Here is a 27,581-nt window from a genome sequence, read left to right on the forward strand (position 1 = left end):
ACAACTCTGACAGAAGTAGCAAACAATGTAACTGAAGTTTGCTGGGTATTTTCTTTTTGGATCCCATTTTGTAAATCCATTTTTATGCATATACATCTATAAACATAACAACGACTACTGGACTTACCAAAATGTCTGATTTTTTGCTCATATTTCTGCATAAATGACTGTGATTTATCTTCATCTTCTGTTTTTCCTTTATCTTGATTAATAAAACTCTGAAAATATTTAAAAATTAAAATCAGATTTTATGTTCTAATTGAATCTTCTTAGTTTCTGAATGCCTAGCAAGTCTTAAACAATATAAAAATATGATATAGTATAATTCTATGATAGCATTAAACAGCTAAACTTTTCATTTAAAAAAAATTAAGTTTTCTCATTTGGTAGTTTTATTACTTTTGCTTAAAATGATACTGGTGTGGGAAATTATAGATTTATCATAAAAAAATCACACAGAAAAACTGTATTAATTTTTTGTTAAACTGAATTGCCCTATTCAAGATAGGTAGAGAAATATCTTTTATATGCATAATCTACATCTGCATTATTCATTTCCCATAAATATTTGCGACTCCAGGTGGTTTTATTATTAATGTCTTCATAGACTCATGTGTTTGTGATTAAGTTTCCTACTTGGTCCCCAACAAATGGAGCCTTACTAAGGTCTGTTTCTGGAGGCAGACCTTGGAGTTGACGAGCCTAGACTTCTGTGTGTTCGAACCAACTTGTGCTTGCTGCTCTGTTTCTGCTGTGGATGTGTGATGAGTAAGGCAGCTTTCTCTGCCATGATAAAGCTTCTCCTTGAAACTGTAAGCCTGAAATAAATCCTTTCTAGCAGAGGCTGCTTTTGGTCAAGTGTTTTGTCCCAGCAATGAGAAGGTAACTAGAACAAAAGAGTTATAAACACTTACTTTAAATTCTTTGAGAAAAATAAAAAATAAGCCTTAGGCTGGCCATAGTGACACATACCTTTAATCCCCACACTCAGGAGGCCGAGGTAGGATTACTATGAGTTTGAAGCCAGCCTGGACTAGAGTGAGTTCCAGGTCAGGCTGAGCTTAAATGAGATCCTGCTTAAAAGAAAAAAAAAAAAAAAAAGCAACACGCCAGGAGCAGTGGCCCACGTCTTTAATCCCAGTACTTGAGAGCTTAAAGTAGGAGGATGGCTACAAGTTCAAGGCCAGCCTGAGACTAATTCCAGGTCAGTCTGAACTAGAGCAGTACCCTACCTCAAAAAACAAAAACAAACAAGCAAAAAAAGCCAGGCATGGTGGCACTTGCCTTTAATCCCAGCATTTAGGAGAATGCTGATGTAGGAGGATTGCTGCAGAGTGAGTTCTAGGTCAACCTGGACTAGACTGAGACCCTACCTCAAAAATAATAATAATAAATAATGATAGTAAACAAATAAAAACAAAATAGGGCTAGGTCTCAGTGGTTCAAGCTCTTGTATGCAAAGCCTGCCAGTCTGGGTTTGATTCCTCAGTACCCACAGAAAGCCAGACACACAATGTGGCACATCTGGAGTTTGTAGTAGCAAGAGGCTCTGGCATGCCCACATTTTTCCCTCTCCCTTTCCAGAAAATAAAAATATCGGGCTGGAGAGATGTCTTAGCGGTTAAGCGCTTGCCTGTGAAGCCTAAGGACCCCGGTTCGAGGCTCGGTTCCCCAGGTCCCACGTTAGCCAGATGCACAAGGGGGCGCACGCGTCTGGAGTTCGTTTGCAGAGGCTGGAAGCCCTGGCGCGCCCATTCTCTCTCTCTCCCTCTATCTGTCTTTCTCTCTGTCTGTCACTCTCAAATAAATAAATAAATAAAAAATGAACAAAAAAAATTAAAATATATATATATATATTAAGTAAGCCTTGACTGAATTTCTAAAAACTTTTTTTCTTAGGTCAGTTCTTGAAATCAAATACAAATTTCTATTAATGAGGCACATACTTTCTGTCGAATAAGCCATAAAACAGATCAAGATGAAGGCCGTAATCTACCCAGAAAAAAACTACCAGAACAGTTTCTGAGAACATTCCGTGATATATTTATATTCTGATATCATCAGTGCTGAAAATATCGAGTACACACTAGCTCTCTGCCAGCTTCCGATCGGGAAATGCACAGAAGTTTATGTACTTGGAATAAAGGCACCTTTCCTGCACAGTTTTTCACAGGCCAGCAATGTTGGTCACAAGGACGAAGTTTCCTATTTCCTCCATTAAAAAGTAGAAACAAGCCAGCCTGAAACTACATAGTGAATTCCAGGTCAGCCTGGGCTACAGTGAGATTCTACCTCAAAAAACAAAAACAAAACAAAAAAGTAGAAAACAGAGCTGCAGAGATGGCTCAGCTGGTAACGTGCTTACCACACAAGCATGGGGAACTGAGTTTGAATCCCCAGCCCCATATAAATGTGTGCCTACAATATACTGGGTAGCAGACACAGGAGGATCCTGGGGGCTTGGTGGCCAGATAGTCTAGATGAATTGATGAGCTACAAGTTCAGTGAGGGTTCTGTCTCAAAAAATAAGGTGAGAGCAACTGAATACATGTGATGTTGACCTTTGGCCTACACAAATGCACACACATGTGAACACAAAGATAAATAATAAAAACAGAAAGAGATGAAAAAAATATAACTAATGTATTATCATTTTAACATTGAAGCAACCTCAAAAATTACTTAACAAAGTACTTTTACTTTTCTTCAGTACTGAGGAATAGCCCAGTTGGGATTAGCTAGCAACATTTCAAGAGCTCTGTAGCTCATGGCCTTATGCTCCCAGACAAAACCAATATATAATTTTTTAAAACATTTTATTTATTTGCAAGAAGATAGAGAGAGAGGGAGGGAGGGAGGGAGAGAATGGGCCACCAGGGCCTCTAGTCACTGCAAATGTGCTCAGGATGCATGTGCCACCCTGTGCATCTGATGTGAGAACTGGGAAACTGAACCCAGATGGATAGGCTTTGCAGGCAAGTGCCTTAACCACTGATGTATCTCTCCAGCTCCCAATGTACAATTTTCAAAAATATTATTTTTATTTATTTGCAAGGAGAGAGAGTGGGAGAGAGGAAGAATGAATGAGGGAAGGAGAAAGGGAATGGACACACCAGGACTTTTTTGTCACGGCAAACTCCAGATGTATGTGCCATTGTCTGGCTTTACAGTGGGTACTAGGAAATTAAACTTGGGCTGTTAGGCTTTGCAACATTCAAGATATTCTCCTTAGGGCCACCCTAAGACTGCATAGTGAATTCTAGGTCAGCCTGGGCTAGAGTGAGACCCTACCCCCCCCCAAAAAAAATTGAATTTCCATGCACTAGATTATTTCAAAGTAAGCAAAATTAGGACACCTCAAGTAATGTTGAAATGGTAATACTTTAAAAGTTCTTGAGCAAGATCATCAAATCTCTAGATTTTTAACTCAAAAAAAAAATGTTGCTCTTTGGAGGCTTTAGAAGCCTTTTATTTGTGACCTGGCAGTTCTTTCTAAGTTTCATAATTACATTGACATTGTTGAGCCCTTTAAAAAAATTCTTGAAATCTGATCCAGTTGATGCATTTCAACTCCTGTCCCCCATTTTATTGTACTCATCAGAGATATAATGGGCTAGATTTAGCTTAGGAACTCATGATGAAAGTATTTTTTTACAGGAGACTTTTAGAATTAGTTGTTTTTAAATAATGTGACATAATTACAAGTGGAAGTTCTGTGCATACAAGGCCCATGAACAGGAATGCACTTCTGTGTTTTTTCTTGTTTTTTTTCCCCTACATTCTAGAACAGAAAGTATCGCTGTGTTGTAAGACCTTGCACATGCTAGCGGTAGTAGAATGTTTTTTTATTACTGAAATTTTGGCAACTTTAATGTCATCGTACTATGTAGCTTGATAGCAGTGTATTGCTAATGGTTTAGCAATCTTCACGTAAATTTTTTTGGTTGGTTGATTGGTTTAATTAAACTTTTATGGTTTTTTGTTTTTGTTTTAATCTTTTGGGGAAATTTCCCCAGAATGTCTCATACATCCTTACCTTGATACAGTGGGGACATATCACTGCTGCCTTAAAAATGCTGCACTGTTTTGGGTTTGTTAAGACTTAAATCACTGTTACTGGTATCACTACGAAAGGTGCAGGAATTTAAACATCTTGATTATGGGACTATGAAGTGGAATGTTTCAATAAATACATACATGGTGAATTAAAAAAAAAGATATTCTCCTTAGGACAATATATACAGAATAGCGAATAACTCAGATAAAGAATGATTCTGCTGTGGGTGAGAACAAACAATATAGGTACAAAGAAAAGTCTAGAGAGGACTCACTGTTAAAGGAAGTTATCTCAGAGACACTACAGGCAAAGCAGCCTTTCAACTTCTATTTTACATGCTTGTTCATTTATTTTACAATAGGTAGGTTATACAAAAAGGTTATAGGCTGAAGTCTACAAAACAAGAATGGTCAAAGGTTAACGTGGACTTAGACAAGAATGAGCAGTCTGGGAGTTTAGCATAAATAAAAGACGTACTCCTCAGCAACTTAACAGAAAGCGCCTGAATTTCACTGACCCAAGAGATTATAGAATAAAGATTTAACTATTCGTGTTTCAAGTTTGATATTATATATCTTTTCTTGGCATCTTTTTTATTGACAACTTCCATACTTACAGAAAATAAACCATGATAATTCCCTGAACTGTTCCTTTAGCCATCTGATAAAGCATAGAAAACCATGAACACCAAAATATTTGTGCCTATCAATATGTTCAGAGAATTGTTTCTCCAAAGTAAAGTCTAATATAAACTACATTTCAACATTTAATTATGTAACTTTAGTCCATGCTAACATCACTTTATGAGTTAAGTTTTTTGCTTTCTACCCCCTTTCATGTGCTTTGAGATCTATTTTGAGAGAATCTAGTTTTAAAAGTAAAATAAATGTATAAATCATAAGTAGCTTTTAGAAACATGGGAATTTGGGGATGGAGAGATGTCTTAGCGGTTAAGGCACTTGCCTACAAACCTAAAGACCCAGGTTCAATTCCCTAGTCCCACCATAAGCCAGATGCACAAGGTAGCACATATGTCTGGAGTTCCTTTGCAGTGGCTGGAGGCCCTGACATGTCCATTCACTGTTTCTATCTGCCTCTTTCTCTCTCATAAATAAATAAAAAAATAAAATCACTATCTTTCTATCCCTCCCTCCCTCTCTCAAGTAAATAAATTTTTAAAAAATGGGATTTTGAAAGTCATCATTAATAATGACCTCCTTAGACAGAGCAATTTCATTTTCATTCTTTGTTTTTGATGATACTTGGATTAAACCTAGGCCAGGGGTATGACAGGTGAATGCTCTACCACTGAGCTATATCCCCAGCCCTCTTTTTACTTCTTTTTTTTTCGGGGGGGGGGGCTCGAGGTAGGGTCCCACTCTGGTCCAGACTGACCTGGAATTAACTCTGTCATTTCAGAGTGGCCTTGAACTCATGGCAATCCTCCTACTGCTGGGATTAAAGGCTTGTGCCACCATGCCTGGCTTACTTCTGTTTTTATTTTGAGTCAAAACTACACTAAACTGTCCAAACTAGCCTTGAACTCACTTTATACCCATGCTATAGAAATTTAAAATTGTAATGTACTGTCTTAGCTTCCCAAACAGATGAAATCACAGGTCTTCACCACCAAGTCAAGTAGACCATTTTCATTCTTAAAGACATCTTAATAAATGGCATTCATTATCTCTTTTAGTGACCAAACCTATTTAAATATTCAGAGGCTTTAAGGTGGAGAGGAGCTGATGAGGTCAAAGGATCTCTTATATTCTCTGCTGGCCAGATCTCCATGACCTCCCATCACTGAAAGCTCAACACCTTTCTTTATTTTACCTCCTCTTTCAATATCACAGTCTGAAATTTCTTCCTCAGATTCAACCCACCCTTATATTATCATTACTTAGTATTTAGGTTTTTTAAAGATTTATTTATTTATTTATTAGAGACAGAGAGATAAAGAGAGACAGAAAGTGGGAATGGGAGTGCCAGGGCCTCTAAGCCACTGCTCATGCCACCATGCGCATCGGGCCTATGTGGGAGCTAGAGAATCGAACCTGGGTCCTTAGGTTTCGTAGGCATATGCTTTAACTGCTAAGCCATCTCTCCAAACCAAATTTAGTTTTTTAATTTATAAAGTAAATTGGTTAAATTAAAGGAACTCTAAAAGCAGTGACCATAAAATTACAGGTACAAAATATAAGATATCGGAAAGTACTCTATAACTTTGATTTAGATTGGTTCTCATCCTTATCTTTCTCTAGCCTTAAAAGAACAGAATGTTTTTTTTTGGTTTTTTTTTGTTTTTTTTTTTTGGTTTTTTGAGGTAGGGTCTTACTCTAGCTCAGGCTGACCTGGAATTCACTATGTGGCCTCAGGATGGCCTTGAACTCATGGCAATACTCCTACCTCTGCCTCCTGAATACTGGGATTAAAGGTATGTGCTACCACACCCAGCTCAGAATGCTTGTTATTTTATTATTTTTTTTTTTTTGGTTTTTCGAGGTAGGGTCTCACTCTGGCTCAGGCTGACCTGGAATTCACTATGGAGTCTCAGGGTGGCCTCAGAATGCTTTTTTACATAAAATATTTGTTCAGCATTCCATATACATAACGAAATATTTGTGAATGGCCTATTATGAATGTGTATTTATAAGGCCTTTTAATATATTGCCAAAACATTCACACTTTAAGTTCACATACCAAAACCACATTAAAAGCAAAATTAACAGTAATGAAAAGTTTTATCTATTTTATGTTGTTATTCTTTTAACATTTTATTTACTTACTTGCAAGCAGAAAGAGACAATGGGAGAGAGAAAGAGGGGGAGGATAGGTGTGCCACTTTGTGCATCTGGCCTTGCATGGGTACTAGGGAACTGAACTCAAGTCTTAAGGCTTTGCAGCCAAGCACCTTAACCTCTGAGCTACCTCCTCTGCCCCCCCCTTTTTTTTGACAAGCCAACATATAAAAACAAACATGAGGGCTGAAGAGATGGCTTAGTGGTTAAGCACTTGCCTGTGAAGCCTAGGACCCTTGCTTGAGGCTCAATTCCCCAGGACCCATGTAAGCCACTTGGGGGCGCATGAATCTGGAGTTCGTTTGCAGTGGCTGGAAGCCCTGACACACCCATATTCTTTCTCTCTCTCTCTCTCTCTCTCTCTCTCTCTCTTTCTCACTCTGTCACTCTTAAATAAATGAATAAAACTAAACAAAATTAAAAAAACATGAAACATCATGGACACCCATGACATAAATACTTAAGTCCTAGGAACACCTTAAAGAAAATTAAGTTGAAACTTTCTATTTTTTGAGATGTAAAACTCAACAAGAAAGATCACTAGTGAAGTTACTTATAGCTGGGGGGTGAGGGGAACAGACAGAAAAACTGCCTGCAGCATGCAGCTCCAGAGTTTAAAAGCTTTCAAATTGTTTTACATTAAAAAACAGACCGGATCTTCTGTTGTAATCCCAAAGCATGAATTTTACAAAACAATGTCAACCCTCTGTAAGTACTTAACACTCTGATCTTTTCTATTCTATTTCAGAGAGCAAAATGCTAACTGGACTGCAACAAACTTTTTTCACAATCTACTTAAAGTGACCATGACACCACAGTTTGAAAAAAACTGTTCTTCCATACTCTCAATAATAAACATTCTATAACTGTAGGACAATTTAAACCCATTTCTTCTTCAGATTCAAAAGTCAAAGAATAATCCTTTAGGGTTGAGGAGACTCACAAGCATTTGGATCTGAGTTTGATCCCCAAAATCCATGTAAAAAGCATGCTTATTATCCCAGTGCTGGGAAGATAGAGACATGAGTATCCTTGGGGCTGACTGGTGAGTCAGTCTAGACTATTGGTGAGCTCCAGGACAATGAAATTCCATCTCAAAATAAAAAAATGAAAAGTGGGCTGGAAAGATGGCTTAGCGGTTGAGCCCTTGCCTGTGAAGCCTATGGACCCCGGTTCAAGGCTCAATTCCCCAGGACCCATGTCAGCCAGATGCACAAGGGGGTGTTTGCAGTGGCTGGAGGCCCTGGTGCACCATTTCTCGCTTGCGCTCTCTCTCTCTCTCTCTCTCTCTCTGCCACTTTCTCTGTCTGTCACTTTCAAATAAATAAACAAAAATAAAAACAAAAATTAAAAAAAAAAAAGAAAACCACAAGGGTGGGTAGCATTCCTAAGGATGACACACAAGATCATCTTTGGCCTCCACGTACCATACATACAAACATACACCTGCACATCTTCACAGACATGTATCAAGGAGGAAGAGGAAGAAAGATACAGTCTAGCAAGAAACTAAAAACCACTAACTTTGCCAGGCATAGTGGTAGAGACCTGTAATCTTAACTCTCTGGAATTTGAGACAGGATTGTGAAACAGAGATGAGCCTGGGGTCCACAACAAATCTTGTCTTAACAAACTACTAATTTTGCAAAAGTATTGTGCTACTTTTTAGACTATTCCTAAAGGGTCTTTTTAAATCATTGCTGCTTATAAGATGAAGTCAAAACACTGTGTGAAACAAGACAAGGATGTCTACTTTCTACATTGCTTTTCATATAGTATTTGAAGTCTTAGTTAGGGCAAAGAAGGGAAATAAAAGGCACAAAAGTAAGAAAGCGAGAAACCAAAGGACTCTTTTCTGTAGATGACATGACTCTTTTTTTAAAATTTTTTTTAATTGTTTATTTATTTATTTATTTGAGAGCAACAGACAGAGAGAGAAAGAGGCAAACAGACAGAGAGAGAGAATGGGCGCGCCAGGGCCTCCAGCCACTGCAAACGAACTCCAGATGCGTTGCGCCCCCTTGTGCATCTGGCTAACGTGGGTCCTGGGTAGTTGAGCCTCGAACCGGGGTCCTTAGGCTTCACAGGCAAGCGCTTAACCGCTAAGCCATCTCTCCAGCCCCTGACATGACTCTTAATAAGAGACTCAAGAAAGACTCCCAACAGACTCTCTTAATAAGAGACTCCAAAGACTACACCAGAAAACTCTAAGATCTGATAAAACTCTGAGATCAGCAAAGTGAATAGATACAAAAATTAACATGCAAAAAACAACACAGAGCTTTTCTATATCTCAATAATAGAAAAACAATCCCACCCAAAAACTGCCTCAAAAACCTTGGAATAAACCTAACAAATGAAGACCTTAATAATTAAAACTTTGAAATACTGAAGAGAAAAATTAAAGAGAATAGAAGACAGAAAAATCCCCCATGTTCATGAAATGGAATAATACTGTGAAAATGACTATACTACCCAAAGCAATGTACAGATTCAAAGTAATCCCAATCAAAATCTCAAGGCTGTTCTTCACAGAAATATAAGCACACTGGGTACCTCAGCATATACATGTGCAAACACCACACCACACATACCGAATACATACAAACACACACAAATTTATATAGAAGCACAAAAGACCCTAGAGAACCAAAGCAATCCTGAGCAAAAAAGAACAATGCTAAAGCATCACCATACATGATCTCAAGTTATACTACAGAGTAGTCACAATAATAACAGCAATATGGTACTGACACAAAAATAGACATACAGATCAATGGAGTAGAATAGAGGATCCAGGTATAACTACTGTCTATGTAACTAAAGCTACCCAATTTTTGACAAAGATGCCGAAAATACACATTGGAGAAAAGACAATCTCTTTAACAAACAGTGCTGGCAAAACTGGACATCTATATAGAAAAACAAAGCTGGATTCCTCTCACCCTGCACAAAAATCAACTCCAGATGGAACAAAGACGTTAATGTTAAGACCTGAAACTCTGAAATGATGGAGAAAAAAGTAGGAAAACATTTCATGATTTCAGCATAGGCAAGAACTTTCTGAACTGGACTCCAATGACTCAAGAAATGAGGTCATCAACTGACAGATTTCATGAAATTCAAAAGCTTTCATGAAATTCAAAAGCTTCTGCACAGGAAAGGAAACAATCAAGTGAAGAGACAGCCTAGAGAATGGGAGACAATCTTTGCTAGTTATGCACCGGACAAAGGATAAAGATTTAGAATGTATTAAATTCAAAAAGCTCAGGGCTAGAGAGATTGCTGAGCAGTTAAAGGCAATTGCTTGAAAATCCTGATGGCCCAGGTTTGATTCCCCAGTACCCATATAAAGCTAGATGCACAAGGTGGTGCATGCATCTGGAGTTTGTATGCAGTGGATGGAAGGACGCCCTGGTGCACCATACTCACTGTCCCCCACCTGCTCTCTCAAATAAGTAAAAATGTGGAAAAAAAATTTTCAAAACTCAAAAAACTAAATAACAAGAAACCAACCCAACCAATAAATGCGCTAATTAAATGGCAAATAGTTCAAAAGATGAAGTAAAATCAATCAACAAGCATATGAAAAGAATTTCAACATCACTAGCCATCAGACAAATGCAAATAAAAAGTATATTGAGATTCCATTTTATCCCAGTCAAAATGGCAACCATTACAAAAACAAGTAAGATATGTCGGTAAGGACATGGACAAAGGAACCTTATACTGGTAGGAATGTAAATTAGTCCAGCCACTGTGGAGGTCAGTATGGAGGCATCTCACAAAGCTGAAGTTAGAGACATTATATGACCCAGCTATACCATTCCTGGGTATTTACCTGAAGACTCAAGTTGCCACTATCAAAGAGGTACTTGGACACCAATGTTTATTGCAGCTCTATTCACAAGAGCTAAGTTATGAACCTCACTTAGATGTGCATCAACAGAGGAATGGATAAAGAATATGTGGCATACAGGCTGGAAATTTTTAGTGATAAAGAATAAGCTTATGGGGACTAGAGAAATGGCTTATTAGTTAAGGCACTTACCTACATAGCCTAAGGACCCAGGTTCAATTCCCCAGTACCCACATAAGCCAGATGCACAAGGTGGCACATGCATCTGGAGTTCTTTTGCAGTGGCTAGAGGCCTTGTTGTGCCCATTAATTCATATTCTTTCTCTCTCTCTCTCTCTCTCTCTCTCTCACACACACACACACACACACACACACACACACACAAATAAACAAAATTTTAAACATATATATAAATATACACACATACATAAAAACATACATACATATATAATATGAAATGCAAGCATCCTACCGTTAGTACTCCTCTTCCTAATTCCTCACTCTAGCCCAGGCTGGCCTGGAACTCACTCTGTAGTCCCAGGCTGGCCTCAAACTCACAGTGATCCTCCTACCTCAAGCGCTGGGATTAAAGGTGTGCGCCCACCACGCCCGGCTCCTTTTCTTCTTTCTTTATGGCCCCATAAAAAATTATACCTTATTAAAAACATCCTTGCTAATGGCATCCATGTTCCATATGCTCTCTCTCTGAACCAGGGCCTCTTCTTTCTGTCTCCATTCTTCTTCCCGCTGCCTCAGTTCTGATACTGCTGTTTGTGCTTTGGCATGTTCCTGATCCAAGGACTCAGAGTTATGCAGTGCTAAGCTACCAAGTTTCTGCTGAGCTTCAGCAAGATTCCATTTGCATGCCACAGAGCTCTTCACAAACTCTTTCTGCTTTTGGCAAGCCAGCTCAATCCCATGGTTATATATCTGAGTGAAAACAAAACAACAATATTTAAGAAATAAGAAATAAAAGTAGCAATGAATATGTTTGTGTAGCACAGGCTCATTGTTTTGTGTTTGATTTTTTTACTAAAAGGATCTTCATATGATGTTTTTGGTGCATAGCACACCTTGGGTTCTGTGTCTGTAATTACAGTTTTTTTATATTATTGGCCTTGTTTCATCAATTAGACTAGAAAAGCTTCTTTGTTGATCTATGCCCCTCCCTGACAACTAACACTACCACAAAGCCTAGCAATGATTACAGTGACTTACAATACAGCTAGTGCAAAACAAACATCTGATTTTCAGTCTTCATAATCCTTGACCAGTAGAATGAAAACAAAGCTCAAGTCTAGCTCATCAGCTCAACACTCCACACTGAAAAGCAGATTTAGGAGTCTGGATCAGCAAGTTCTTCACTGCAAGGAACCTTCTTTCAGTTTCAAGTAATCATTTGTTAGCTTGCTTTCCTTATGTATTATCCCAATCCTTGGTGATATGAATTCTTAGTAGAACTTTCTATGTATTTAGATGAAAACATTAAGTTAAGAAGTGCCGGCAGTGTGTGGTGGCACACACCTTTAATCCCAGCACTAGAGAGGCAGAGGTAGGAGGATTGCTGAGAGTTTGAGGCCACCCTGAGACTACACTGTGAATTCTAGGTCAGCTGGGCTAGAGGGAGACTCTGCCTTAAGCCCCCCACCCCCCCAAAAAAAGAAGTGCCTACTGGGGCTAGAGAGATGGCTTAGTGGTTAAGGTGCTTGCCTGTGAAACCTAAGTACCCAGGCTCCATTCCCTAGTACCCACAAAGCCAGATGCACAAGGTGGTGCATGTGTCTGGAGTTCATTTCCAGTGGCAGGAGGCCCTGATGTGCCCATTCTCTCATAAATTAATTAATTAATTAAAGAAGTGCTCACTGGTCTACCCTGATGAGTTTGCTTCATTCAGGAAGGCCCTGGCATGCCCATTCTCTCTAATAAATAAAAAAATTGATTTTTTTAAAAGCCAACAAAAAACAAGTCTGATCATCTGTTTATTCTTAAAAATTGTCCCTTCATGTTGCTGGGACAAAACACCTGACCAAGAGCAGCTGATATGAGAGAAAGTTTTTGTCTTATCTTGAAGGGAAGCTTCATGGATGCAGGGAAAAGATGGTAGAGCAGAGGCTGGACATCATTTCTGCCACAGTAAGTGGATAACAGCAGCAAGAGGGTGAGCTGGACTCTGACAAAGGGAAACTGGCTTTAACACCCCAAAGTAACATACCTCCTCCAGCAAGACTCCACCTCATAAATGTGGACCAAGTATTCAAACACATGGGTTTGCGGGGAGAACATCTGATTCAAACCGCCACAGAAGTCTTGAGGTAAAGTGTAAACTCTTGTTTCTTGCCTTAGTTTTACTTAGTCCTACTTAGTCCGCTAAGTAATTCCTATCCTATCCTAATCCTTTTCTTATCCATTCTTCCTCTACCTCAGTTATGCATATTTCTATAGTGGTGTTTTAATATATTGTACTTACGGGTTTCCTTGACTACCACCACCATTTTAGTTTAGAATCAACAGATGTTTGATGAATAAACTAATCTTGAGGCAAGTAGCAAGCAAGGCCCTATTTTCTGAGTTTTCATGCCAATTCAAGGTTCCTACTTAGACACATGTGGACACTGTTGCTATTCTGATATATTATTTACTCATTCAGCAGGTTGGGAGTACAGATATCACTGTCTTTGAATAACCCAATAATTTATTTTTACTTTTTTCTTTTCTTAGATCAAGAATCAAGAAGAATGGCAAGACTATCAATGCTTAAAAATGGGACAGAATGATCTGGAGAGATGGCTCAACAGTTAAGGTGTTTGCCTGCAAAACCTAACATCCCAAATTTGATTCCCTAAGATCCATGTAAAGCCGATGCACAAAGTGGCACATGCATCTGTGATTAGTTTGAAGCAGCTGGAGCCCCTGGCATGCCCATTCTCTCCCTCTCCTCTCTGCTTGCAAATAAATAAATAATTTTAAAACAATGGGATGGCTGGTTGTGGTGGCACACACAGGTCAGATATTGCTGAAGAGGTGGAGGCAGGAGGATCAGGAGTTCAAGGCCAGCCTGGATTTAAAGAAAAACAAACAAAACAAAACAAGGGGATGGAGGAGCTACAAAAAATATGGGGCCTGGGGCCAGGAAGAAGAAAAATCAAGCTCTAAAACTTGATCTGTAAAATACTAAGCTATAAAAAGACAGACAATTAATGGTAAATGAGATATATTTTCTAATTAAGTAGGAGCAAATGTTTCTCAAATCAAATCAATTATAGAATGACTTTTAAAAATTTTGCCAACAACTACCCAGACAGCCCAATGTTTGAAATATTAAGGTTTTTAGATTTTTAATATTTTTAATTTTGTATTACTGAGGACTGAACCCATGCCAGGTGGGTGCTCTGCTACTGAGCTATATCCCCAGCCCTACTAAGTCTTGGTTGAATTTTAATCAGTGATCATATTAGTTTTAAAGGGGCATAATAATTATATTCTAATGATCAAAAATTCTGCAAAAAACTGTTAACATTAAAGTCAGTCTACTACTGTATTACCAAAAGTTCTCAAATAAGAGCTTTAAATTCTGAGGTCTTTAAATTATTCTTATATCATTTGTTATGATGAGATATCTGGATCTCTCATAGTCCATAAAAATCAAGATAAAGCTTTATTTAAAAAATTACAAACGCCTACTGATTGGATTAAACATCTTATGCTGCAAACAAACTCCAGATGCATGTGCCACTTTGTGCAGCTGGTTTTATGTGGGTACTGGGAACTCGAACCCAGGTTGTTAGGCTTTACAGGCAACCGCCTTAACTGCTGGGCTGTCTCTCCAACCCTTATCTTATTCTCCCCCCCCCCCCCAGGTAGGGTCTCACTCTAGTCCAGGCTGACCTGAAATTCACCATGTAGTTTTAGGGTGGCCTTGAACTCAAGGCGCTCTTCCTACCTCTGCCTCCAGAGTGCTGGGATTAAAGGCATGTGCCACCACACCTGGCTTATTCATTTAAAAAAAATTATATTTATTTGCAAGCAGAGACAGAGAGGAGAGATAGAGTACGGATGTGCCAATACTTTCTGCTGCTGTAAACAAACTGCAGATGCATGCACCACATTTTATTTTTTCTAAATATTCTATCCTAAAATTTTAAGACTTTGCCAGGCGTGGTGGTGCACACCTTTAATCCCAGCAGTCAGGAGGCAGAGGTAGGAGGATCACTATGAGTTACAGGCTAGCCTCAGACTACATAATGAATTCTAGGCTACAATGAGACCCTACCTGAGTGGGGGGAGGGGGGGGAGGGTAAAAAAAAAAATTAAGTCTTACAGCCAGCAAGACAAATAAGTAGGTCTGTAACAAATGTATGAATTTAGGACTAATGACTTTGCAAATTTTAATGCCATTTAAAGTTAGTTTCAAAGAAGATCTTGGAATAAGCAGTGCAGAAGATGGGAAAAAGCACTGGACTAGTTGTCATCAGGTCTAGTTTGGAATCTGACCTAGCCAGCTATATGGCCTCAGGGAAGTCCTTTTTAATGAAGAAGATAAGCCTATTTATTTCTACTTTTATTTTCACCTGAACAGATTTACAAATGCACAAAATTAACATACAAGCACTTTAAATGCCGAGTTTCTCTTGTTACTTTTTTTTTTTTTTTTCCGAAGTAGGGTCTCACTCTGGCCCAGGCTGACCTAGAATTCACTATGTAGTCTCAGGGTGGCCTCCAACTCACAGTGATCCTCCTACCTCTGCCTCCCAAGTGCTGGGATTAAAGGTCTGCGCCACCACACCCAGCTCTCGATACTTTTGTGATTCAGCCACAAATGGTCAGGGATTTTTGAGACCTTTCTTTCTCTCCAAATGCCTTTACACTGACAACAGCAACTGTCTTCCATTCTCTTGGTAATACTTAATGTACTCTTAACGCGAATGCATTGTATAAGCAGACGATATAGACTTGTAATCCATAATTACTAGTTGGCTACTGACCCTTTAACTCTCATTTTGCCTCACTTTCCCAGGACTAGCTGGATTAAGTACAGTGTGTGGTTACGATTACAATATCTGTGTGAAACCAACTAACTTCATTAGCTGGACGTAAAAATTGATTATTCTACCCTTGGGCATAAATAAATCACTCCATTTCACTAACGTCTGGCAGAATGAGTTTGGAGAAAAACAAACTGCTGTTGTTTTGGTCTTGTAACACATTTTGCAAAAAACCTCGAAGACAATTATAATCCATTTATCTCATTGAGCATATCAGTGTTTTGTCTATGGTCCCGAAAAACAAGTCAGAAACACATTTAAGGTGGAGAAAAATCAGAAGAAGGTGATGTGTAAACACTACCTAAAACATGGACCCCAAAATCCTAAATGATCCATCACATTTGGGTAAGTCTGGGAGGCAGAAAGCCGGGTTGAAAACCACAAGTACATTAGGAGTCTGAGTAAACCCTAAAGAAAAGGAAACGATGCCCATATTTTTATTGGAGAATGACGGGAAAGAAAAAGTGAACACAAAGCATGGGGAAAGCTGGTCACGCGAACCGGAGGTGTGCACCAGCATCAGACGCCAGGATTTACAGAACCTGCTCAGATGTCAACGTGGTTTTGTGACCGGGCATGTGAACTCTTCATGTCAGGACGCGGCGTCCCGTGGACAGTACAATCACTAACGGTTCCAACCTCGGCCGAGGAGTTAAAAGCCCAAAATAAAGGCTCGGGTAAAATCACGCCCAGGACAAAGGGTCAACGTTATACAGCGTGAGCCGCCGCCGCTCCCCAATACACCCCCTCCCCAAAAATCAAGGGGCTACCGGGAATGGGAGAGGAGAAACAGTCTTGCAAGAGCGAGGCGGAATCATCCAAGGTGAAAGTCAAAGTGCGTGGAGGCTGGGGATGACGCGGCGCCCCCACCCCGAACGAAGATGCTGCACTAGCGGCCTTCGGGGATGGGGCCCGGCAGACGCCCGAGAGCCGCCACCCCAGGGAGGCTGGGCGCCAGCGTGCCCCCGCTGAACGAGGCCCCTCTCACCTGGGCGCCGCCGCCTGGCACGGGCGGGCAGCGCGGCGAAACGGGGGACACGTCCAAGTCGCTCTCCTCGTCAGCCTCACCCTCAGCCCTAGCGAAGCTCCAGGGGCCCGGCGGCGGCCACGGCTGCTCCATGTCCGGCCGGCCCCGGCTCTACAACCGTCACCGCCAAACCGCCTGGGCGAAGAGTGGAACCCGCGGCAGCGGAGCCAGCCGTCCAGCGGGCCACGGTCGTTACCCAGAATCCCCCCCGCGGCCCGCAGCGATGCAGACGCACGCCCAGCACTGGCCTGGGCCGCGCCACCGGCGGGCGGCGGAAGAAATACCCGGCGCGCTGCGTCACTTCCGGGTGGGGGGCGTGTGCCCAGGGGGCGTGGCCGGGGCTGCGCGCGCGTGCGCGCGCGGGGGTGCGACCGGCTCTCCAGGGCTTGCTCGTCAGCCAAGGACGCTGAGGTGGTGGTACCACGTGTGGCTTCTAGTGCTCCTCTACTATAAAAATCGCACCTCGAAAACAAATACAAACAAAAACAAAATGCGCCTCAGGTTGGAGAGATGGCTCAACGGTTAAGGTGCTTGTCTACAAAACCTAAGGAAGCCAGTTCGAGTTCCCAGTTACCAAGTAAGGTCAGATGTCATAAGGTGGTTTACGCGTCTGCAGTTTGTTTGCAGTGGCTAGAGGGCCCGTTTTTCATCTGCCTCTCCCTCTCTCCTCTGTCACTCAAATGAATAAATGAAATGTTTAAAAATTGCACCTCAGGCTGGAGAGATGGCTCAACAGTTAAGGCACTTACATGCAAAACTTAACAACCTGAGCTGGGTGTGGTGGCGCACGCCTTTAATCCCAGCAGTGCAGAGGCATAGGTAAGAGGATCACACACAGTGAGTTCGAGGCCACCCTGAGACTACAGAGTGATTTCCAGGTCAGCCTGAGCTAGAGTGAGACCCTACCTCACAAAAACAAAACAAACAAACAAACAAAACCCTTAATAACCCTGGTTCGATTCCCCAATACACATGTAAAGCCAGATGCACAAAGTGGTCTATGTATCTGGAGTTTGTTTGCAGTGGCTGGAGACCCTGGCTTACCATTCTTTGTCTGTCTTCTTTATCCTTGCTTGAAAATAAATAAATAAATATATAAAATGGCACCTCATTCGTGTACAGTTGACATAAAAATCAGCATGCCTAAGGCGAAGTTGGTGAAGGAAACATTTTTTTTTAAAAAAGAAGGGCTGGAGAGATGGCTTAGCGGTTAAGCGCTTGCCTGTGAAGCCTAAGGACCCCGGTTCGAGGCTTGGTTCCCCAGGTCCCACGTTAGCCAGATGCACAAGAGGGCACACGCGTCTGGAGTTCGTTTGCAGAGGCTGGAGGCCCTGGCACGCCCATTCTCTCTCTCTACCTCTATCTGTCTTTCTCCCTGTGCCTGTCGTTCTCAAATAAATTAATAAAAAATGAACAAAAGATTTTTAAAAAAGCAACACACGTTTTTCTTTCAATTACAAGCAATGAGAGAATTCCAAAATTTGGCTATGAGGAAGATGACACCAAAAATAAAACACCAGAGCATACAGGGTTGCAAAGAATTGAAATAACTACTACCAGTTGCAAATATATTAGAAGGTTCCCTATAGTCCTCCATGTCTCTCTTAATCCTGAAAATTTGAACTCTCACTGTCCCTTTCTATAAGAAGAAATGGAACCAAATTGACCCAGATCACACATTTTAAGAGGAAGACCTAGAAACCAGGGAGTCTTGACTTCAGAGTCTGCGGGTTTAATCATCTAGCCTTGCTGCCTACTCATAATTGGAGTCAGATCAGAACAACGGAACACACTGTAGTGAATTGAATCAAATGTCCTCTAAACTCATGTGCTTTGAATGCTTGGTCTCTAGTTGGTGGCAATTTGGGAGGTAGATCCTTGCTAGAGGATAGATGTGTTATTGGTGGGCAAGCTTAAGGGTGTTATAGCCAGCTCCTCTTTCCCAGAGCCCAGCTCCTTCTTTTGTGGATATCTTCTACCTGCTGTCTTAAAGAATGATGTCCAGCCTCTGCTCTATCATCTTTTCCCTACAGCCACGAGGCTTCCCAGAATGTAAGCCAAAATAGAACTTTTAAAGACCCTGTTGCTGAAGACACCACAGGTTGAGGTCACAGGACATTGGAATATCATGCTGGAACAGAAAGGGAAACTACTTCCTCCTGGCTAGCCCTTATATTGCTGGAAAGCCCCATATGGGAACTGCTGGAGGACAATGGTCACCAACAGCGTGAATAAGAAGAGGCCCCTGCAGACTATGAAATCAACCACCTGTACAAGAAACACACACTTGTGCAATAGTGTCATACAGCCTCCACAGATAACCAACTGTTCTCTGATTGCACATGAGGCCTGCCTAGTGGGAAAGAACTCATCTGGAAGAATCCCATGGTCGGGAAACTTAGACTTCAGAAAGAAGCTCCCACTGCTCTATGGAGCTGAAGAATGGACTCTCAGATAACTTTACATACCCCTTTAACCCAAGCTGCTCTCACTGTTGGTTAGAGAATGTTTTATTTTACAGATGGCAGAGAAACTGGAGCAGAAAAGCTAACATCTATTGATAAGACAAGAAGTTACCTGACTGTCCACCATGAGACTTGCCATCTCTACCACATCTGTTAGGGCCCAGGAGAAATTGCAGAGGAAGTGGAGACATGGATGCTGCTCTTACTACTAGCCTGACAACTGGTTCCAGTGTGATGGTGACAGACATGGTGATCAATCAAAACCTCTTAAAGCAGAAATGCGGAGGCTACATAGAAGTCAACACTGAATGAGACTGTCAACAGGCCTCCTATGGCTCAGGGAACATTGTAGGAGAGGAATGGAAAGATTGTAAGAGCTACAGTTTCCTCCAAATTGAAATATTCCTTCTTAGAGGGGAGAAGGAAGTTCATAAGATTTAGGAAGCTAAGAAAACTTAGAAGTATTATGGGGAGTGAGGTGCTGCTTTGACTCAAGAATTCACTGGTTATTTCTCTCCACACAATAAAGGATCAGAACTAAAAGAGAGAGAGAGAGAAGCAAAGAAAGAAATAGAGAGAGTGTGGGCACAGTAGGGCCTCCAGCCACAGCAAATGAACTCAGATGAGTGGGCCATCTTGTGCATCTGGCTTACTTGGGTACTGAGGAATCAAACCTTGGTCCTTAAGCTTTGCAGGCAAGCACCTTAACCGCTAAGCAATTTCTCCAGTTTTTATTTGAGTAAAAGCAAAAGCACCCTTAGGTATAGAGAGGGACCCCTGAAGAGGATGGCTGCTGATCTCCGTCTGACCATGGTTTTTATCTAGGATCATAACCCCACTATAGGATCTTGACTGTCCATGTATTCTTAGTAGTGGATAGGATGCCCCACTTCTGTCCACAAGCATGGATGTGGAGCTTCTGACTGGATTCTCCTCTAGCCTCAGGCCTTGAGCACAGAAGCATTAGTTCAACTGGTGGCCTTGGCTGCAGGCTGTCAGGGAAAGGCAGCATCTTTTCTCTGCAGGCTTCTAGGATCTATCTCCCAATGGCTCAATTTACTCTCTCTAACTGCCTACGATACTACCCTTCTATCTATCTCTCCCTCAGAAGGTTCAGGAAGCTCATGAAGCTTCCTAGACTTAGAAAACTCAGAACGTTGCAAGATTCCCAAGCATCAAACAATAACTGAGGAGGGTGGAATCTTCAGGGGACCTGCCTGTCTTCTCCTTCATCTCTCATGTCTAACCCAGCAGTAAGCCCTCTTGCTTTTACCCTCAATCCACAAATATCTCTACTTCTTTCCACCTTCCCTGATATATCCTTAGGCCAGGACACCATGATCCTCCCTGTAGTCAGTAATCATTTTTACAATATTTATTTACTTATTTGTTTGAAAGAGAGAGAATGGGTGTGCCAGGCCCTCCTGCTGCTGCAAACTCCAAACCCATGTGTCACTTTGTGCATCTGGCCTTCTTGGTTACCAAGGAATTGAATTCTGGCCATCAGGCTTTGCAAGCAAGTGCCTTTAGTGGCTAAGCCATCTCTCCAACTCCCCTGTGATGGTTAGTCAACTTGATAGGAATTAGAATCACCAAAAGAGACAAACCTCTGGATATGTCTGTGGGCAGCATCATTGCATGGGCTGGGGTTCTGGGTTGAATAAAAAGAAGAAAGTAAGTGAAGGGCCAGCATTCATCTCTGCTTCCTGACTGCAGATGCAAGGTGACCAGCTGACTTATGGTCCTGCTACCATCCCATACCATGATGGACTGGCCCCTCAAACTGTTACCAAAATAAATCTTCCCTTCTGTAAGTTGCTTTTGTCAGGTATTTTGTCACAGCAACAAGAGAAGTAACTAACATAGTTCCTCAGGACTAGCAGTCACTTTCCATGCAGATCTTCCATCCTTGCTCCATACAACCTCTTCATACAACTTGCAGATTATTTTTATCAAAAAAAGAAAATAGGAGCCAGGCATGGTGATGAACACCTTTAATCCCAGCTCTGGAAAGGCAGAGATGGGAGTATTGCCATGAGTTTGAGGCCACCTTCAGACAACATAGTGAAATTCCAGGTCAGCCTGGGCTACAGTGAGACCCTGCCTTGAAAAACCACTGGAGAGATGGCCTAGCAGTTAAGACACTTGCCTATGAAGCCTAAGGACCTAGGTGTGATTACCCAGTACCCACATAAACCAGATGTACTAAGTAACATAAGTGGCTGGAATTTTTTTGTTTTGGCTAAAGCCTATTCTCTCTCTCCCTCTCTTAAATAAATAAATAAAAATATTTTTTAAAAGAAAGTAAATATCATTTCAAGTTACATCTCCTCCAAATTGCTTATATGATTTCAGTGCAAATAATTGTAGCTCCAATTTCAAAAGATATTTATTATTTATTATTTTTATTGTTCTATTTGCAAGCAGAGACAGAGAGAAAGAGACACAGAGAATGGGCATTCCAGTTCGGCTAGCTGCTGCAAATGAATCCATATGCGTGTACTACTTTGTACATGTGGCTTTAAGTGGGAACTGGGGAATTGAACTCCAGTACTTAGGTTTTGCAGGCAAGTGCCCTAACTGCTTAGCAATCTCTACATCCCGTACTTTTCAATAAAAAGAATGAAGCTAGGTGGTGTCAGGATATGCTTAGCAGTTTTCTAGTGTCATCAAGGACTCGGATTCTTCCTAGCCTTCCTCTCTACCACCCTAAGTGTATCGATGTTCATTGTCAGGCTCATTGCATTGTGGTTGCAGATGGCTGCCCAGGCTTGACCCAGCACATGAAAGTAGGACAGCAGCTGAAGCAGGCAGGGTGATAAGGCAAGCTCAGCTTGATTCACCTCTGGCTCCTCGTGTCAGGAATACTAGTATTTCTCAGATACTTCTAGTGACTTCTGCTCCTTTTGTATCTCATTGACCAAAGTGACTTCAACAGTAATTCATTCCCTGGAGGTGGATGTCTTGCCACCTACACAAAACAGGTTTGCTTAGAAAGGAAGAAGAGGCTATAGCTATGAGGTAGGCAGTCATGCTGTCTGCTAGAGTTGCGCAAGTTTCTATGCATGCTGGAGGCAGTGTACCTCTTAAAAAGCATCTCTTTTTTAATTGTTTTAATCTTTTACTTTTCTAAATTTTTATTTGATAGAGATAAAGAAGCAGAGAAAGAAAGAGAGAGAGAGAATGAGAATGGATGTGCCAGGCAGCCACTGCAAAGCATGTGCCACTTTGTGCATCAAGCTTAAGTAGGCCCCAGGGAATTGAAACTAGGTCCTTTGGTTTCCTAGGCAAGCGCCTTAACTGCTAAGCCATCTCTCCAGCTCCAAGAAGCATCTCTTAAATGTCCTTCCCCTATTTACCCTTCTCTAGGTCTCTATATATTCATTGGCCTTGTTTCAGTGCCAATTGCTTAAACCTTTGCATTTGATGTCCCCTTTGCATGGACATCTTGTCATGTAATTCATTCTAAGTCTTTCTCATGTTCTTGCTATCTTCCTTAGATCTTAGGCCAAGTGCCATACCCTTGTGGAGGCTAACCTAGCCACCGAATATAAATCAGATTTGTACCACTTCACGATTCCTGTTGTCATTCATCATACTGTTAATATTTTACTTGTATGCTCATTCATTTATTGTTTCTTCTCCCACTGGACTATAAGCTACACATGATCACAGATTGCCTGCTCACCCTTATACTTGGCACTACCCAGAACAGAACCTGATACATAGTAAGTAGCTATTGAACAAATGAATGGAAATAATCATGAATGGAGAGAAACAAGGATAAAAGGTTAAATAAAGGTAAAAAGGGATGTGGTGGTTTGATTCAGGTGTCCGCCATAAACTTATGCGCTCTGAAAATTCTCCTGCTGATGTCTCCCACCTGATGTTGGCCAGGAGGTGATGTCCAGCCACTACTTCTGCCATCCTTTCTCCTGCCATCATGGAACTCCCCTCAAGACCATAAGCCAAAATCAACTATTTACTCCCATCAGCTGCTTTGGGTTGGCTGCTTTGTATCGGCAATGAGAATAACTGCAACAGGGGGAGAAAAAGGAAAAAAATAGAGGTATATTTTGGTGACTGTAGTTACTTCTCTTGTTCCTGCTGTAAATCTTCTGACAGAAGCAACTTAAGGGAGAAGAGGTTTATTTTGGGCTCAGCATTCCAGAGGGAACAGAACATCAAGGAGTAGCAGCAGCACGGTGGCAGGAGTGTGAGGCCTCGGATCCTCGAGTCTTGGCAGATTAGGAAGCAGACAGAGCAGAGGCAGGTAGAGCCTTCACTGCCTACCCCCAAATACTCACGTTTCTGCTTGTTGGGCCACATAGCCACATGTCCCAAACGTTCCACATTGTTATGGCTTTACTTTCCTGGGATGAACCTCTAGACCAGACTCAGTTTATGGAACGAAGGGATTTATTGAAGCTTAGAGATCCAGGGGAAGTTCCATAATGGTGGAGGAGGCTGAAAACAAGGTCGATGCAGAGAGAAAGTACCACCAGCAGCAGCACAAGCAAGCCCATTCCAGGAACCACAGGCAGAGCTCAAGTACTCTGCTTATCTTAGGCTGCAACTCAGATCTGACCCCAGTAACCCCTGAGGGATGGACCCCAGGATCCACAGTGACACCTCCTCCAGCCAGGTAGCTGGAAATCCAAGAAGCTTTAATAAAACTCCTGAGTCTATTGGGGGATATCCACTCAAACTACCACACATTTACTTCCAAAACAGTGCCATCAGCTGGAATCTGGCATTCAAACACCTGGAAAGGGACATTACAGATTCAAACCTTGAAGAGGTGACTATAACATGCACTGTGTGCCCAGGCATAGTAAGTAGGTACTTCCTTTAACAAGCTTTGATGTTCACCATACTCTTCTACTTTCTTATGTTAGAAAGTAAAATTCCTTAAAAATTAAATTTAAAAAATTGCTTACTAAGAGTCAGACTAGACTTTTAAATACAAATTACTTACTGTTAAATTGAACTATATAGTATAATGTCCAAAGGCAATCCTGGAGGAAGGGTGTGTGTGTCATCACTGTTTTAGTGCGTGGTCCCACAGATGTCAGTGAGTCACAACACAGGTCTGACTCACAAATCCTAATAAGGCTTTGTCAAATAGATCCTATATGTGGGTCCAGATCCCCAATCCATTGTAGTTTGAGTCTTTCCCTGGAAGTACTTCAGACACCAAAAGAAAGTTCTAGAGAGTATGTCTATTTAAAGAAATAACCTGCCAGTTTCTGTGTGGTATTTAGAGACTGCAGCAGCTCTTATAATACAGTGCTAATTTTGTCCTTCACGTGGGCTTCCTGCTGAATGACTGTGGTAATTTTCTAGTCTGCATTTGAGTGGACTATTATGTCTATTAAGACTTGTCAGGCATGGTGGCACACGCCTTTAATCCCAGCACTCAGGAGGCAGAGGTAGGAGGAACACTGTGAGTTCAAGGCCACACTGAAAATACAGAGTGAATTCCATGTCAGCCTGGGCTAGAGCGAGACCCTATCTCGAAAAAAAAAAAAAAAAAAAAGACTTCTATGAGGAGGGATTTCACACTGATGCCACCTTGTGTCCTCTTGATGGGCCATTGTAGGGCAGAAAAAGGTCCACACAAGGGTATGATAGCCTTTCTTATTTGAGTATGTGTGAAAGCTTTTAAAAAATTATTTTTATGAGGGCTGGAGAGCTGGCTTAGCAGTTAAGCGCTTGCCTGTGAAGCCTAAGGACCCCAGTTCAAGGCTCGATTCTCCAGGACCCACGTTAGCCAGACGCACAACAGGGCACATGCGTCTGGAGTTCATTTGCAGTGGCCAGAGGCCCTAGCATGCCCATTCTCTCTCTCTTTCTGCCTCTTCCTCTCTCTGTGTCCACCGTTTTCAAATAAATAAAAATAAACAAAAAATTTAAGAAATTATTATTATGAATACTCTGAACATAAAAAGTGTAGAATTAGTGAAATCTCCTATATCCATTATGCAGATCCAGTCATTATCAAGATTTTCCTATATTTGCTTTATCTATTCCTTTTTTTCATGTTAATCACTTTTTAAAATCAAATTTTATGTTTTTTTAATTTTTCTTGTTTATTTTTACTTATTTATTTGACAGTGACAGAGCAAGAAAGAGACAGAGATAGGGAGAAAGAGAATGGGTACATCAAGAGAATGGGCACATCAGGGCCTCCGGCCACTGCAAATGAACTCCAGATGCATGTGCCACCTTGTGCGTCTGGCTTACGTGGTACTGGGGAATGGAGCCTCGAACCACAGTCCTTAGGCTCCACAGGCAAGCGCTTAACTGCTAAGCCAGCTCTCCAGCCCAAATTTTATGTTTTTTAAAGTTACTCTTTTTAATATTATTTATTTACTTGTAAGCAAAGAGATACAGACACAGAAAGAGACACACACACAGAAAGTATGGGCATGCTAGAGCCTCTTGCCACCGTAATTGAACTCCAGATGCATGGGGCACTTTGTGCATCTGGCTTTACATAGGTACTGGGAAACTGAATCCATGTCATTAGGCTTTGCACGAAAGCACTTTAACTGGTGAGCCATCTGTTGAGCACAAATTTTATTTTTTTCCCCTCTCCCCTGCCCTCATTCCACTGAGGATCCTTCTCAGTGGGGTTATTGGTATTCACTGTGGGGTCTTGAAGGCCTGAGCCAGTCCTGTTTCTTTTACCCATTTGCTGGAGTATTTGAAAGTAAAATCTTAACATTAGATCATTTTATTACTATATACCTGTAATGCTTAATTTTAATTATCAACTTTATGGAATTTGGAATCACCTAGGATATGCACCTCTGGGCTGAGCCTATCAGTGTTTCCACAGTTAACTGAGGAGGGAAGACATACACTGAATTCTAACTCTTCTCATTCTTTCTCTTCTGCTTCCTCCTTTTTTTTTTTTTTTTTCCTTTGGTGCTGGGGGTGAAATCTGAAATCTCAGGTTCCATGTATGCTCTCTAACCATTCTACAAACACAGCTATATCTTTATCAGTGAAAGATGGCACCAAAAAGCTGGCAGCCTGAGCAAGACTTGGTTTGATGTTGCTGGCTTTGAAGATGAGGGAGGAAGCTTTGAAACACAAGAGTACTGACAATTTCTCAAACTTGAAAATGCAGGGAAATAGAAAGGGTAAGGAATTCAGATCTGTTGGTACCTTGTTTTGATGTGGATTAGACTTCTGAGCCACAGAACTGGAAGATAATCAGTTTGTCTCCTCATACCCTTCTCATTAGTGTTTTTTTAAAAGGCAGCTTTTCACCTTCATGAGTGCTCCTTGTGTCATTTGAAAGTATTTATAATTTTGTGTTATAATTATGTTATATTCTGATTATTTGCTTAACTGTTTGAGAAATTCCCACTTGGAACATGGTTTTGTTTCATTTTTCTGGGGCCAGGATATGCCCAGGATGGGCGGATCCATCACTTCTGCAGGATGATGTCACTGCTTATCAGCCTGCACCACAGAAACACTCTGGGAATACAAGCTGTTTAGTGGGATCTATGAGCTGCCAAGAAGAGCTTCCCACATAAGCAATGAAGCTGTTCTGTCAATGCGGTGCCGACCCAATCCCTGAATGCCTTTGCTTGGTTTGCGGCAGAGACAGCATCGTGGATTACTTTGCAAGATAGGCTTGAGCTACTGTGTAGTTACTTCAATGTCTCTGTGGCAGCTGGGAGTCTGAGATGACCACGATGGGGAAAAATTAACCTTATCATGGACAGCAACAGCAATCTAGGTGGCATATGTAAATGAGTACCAATATTGTGTGACACTTAGATAAAGGATTGACAAAGGGGATCACAAAGCATTCTAGAAGTACTGCTTGAAGATCAAGTAGACAAAGGGAAATGGAGAACAAAAAACAAAGGCTAGGGGCTGGAGAGATGGCTCAGCCATTAAAGGCACTTGCTTGCAAGATCTAAAAACCCAGATTGGATTCCCCAGTACCCATGTAAGCCAGATGCACAAAGTGGCACTTGTGTCTGGAGTTCAATTGCAGTGGCAAGAGGCTCTGGCACACTCATGTATGCACATGCTGTCTCTCTTCTTGCAAATGAATAAAAATATTTTTAAAAAAGAATGGCTAGACAAGTTGGCAGGGAATCAGAAGAGCCTGGGTGTTAGAATCCAAGCAAGGAGTCCAGTAATATCAAAAGTAAGAAAGGGGGCTGGAGAAACGGCTTAGTGGTTAAGACACTTGCCTGCGAAGCTTAAGGAACTAGGTTCAATCCATGTAAGCCAGATGCACAAGGTGGTGCATGCATCTGCAGTTCATTTGCACGTGGCTGGAGGCCCTAGTACTCTCTCTC

The 27,581-nt window shown here is 41.3% G+C and overlaps 1 protein-coding gene across 3 annotated transcripts in view; it reads right to left on the minus strand.

Moving 5' to 3' along the window:
* Cdc37l1 (cell division cycle 37 like 1) overlaps positions 1–17,006 on the minus strand; it is a 36,911-nt gene extending 19,905 nt beyond the window's left edge. The window contains exons 1-3 of one of the 3 annotated variants that reach the window (XM_045140341.1): positions 16,745–17,006; positions 11,369–11,644; positions 128–218 (exon numbers count right to left, since the gene is read on the minus strand). In XM_045140341.1, coding sequence (XP_044996276.1) covers positions 128–218; positions 11,369–11,644; positions 16,745–16,876 — 499 coding nt within the window. In that variant the 5' untranslated portion in view covers positions 16,877–17,006. Of the gene's footprint in view, positions 1–127; positions 219–11,368; positions 11,645–16,526; positions 16,590–16,744 lie in introns of those variants that run through there. The other 2 variants (XM_004653169.2, XM_045140336.1) reach the window with 2 other exon arrangements.
* Positions 17,007–27,581: the final 10,575 nt, after the last annotated feature.

Source organism: Jaculus jaculus, chromosome 1, assembly GCF_020740685.1.
Source record: "Jaculus jaculus isolate mJacJac1 chromosome 1, mJacJac1.mat.Y.cur, whole genome shotgun sequence".
NCBI lineage: Eukaryota > Metazoa > Chordata > Mammalia > Rodentia > Dipodidae > Jaculus > Jaculus jaculus.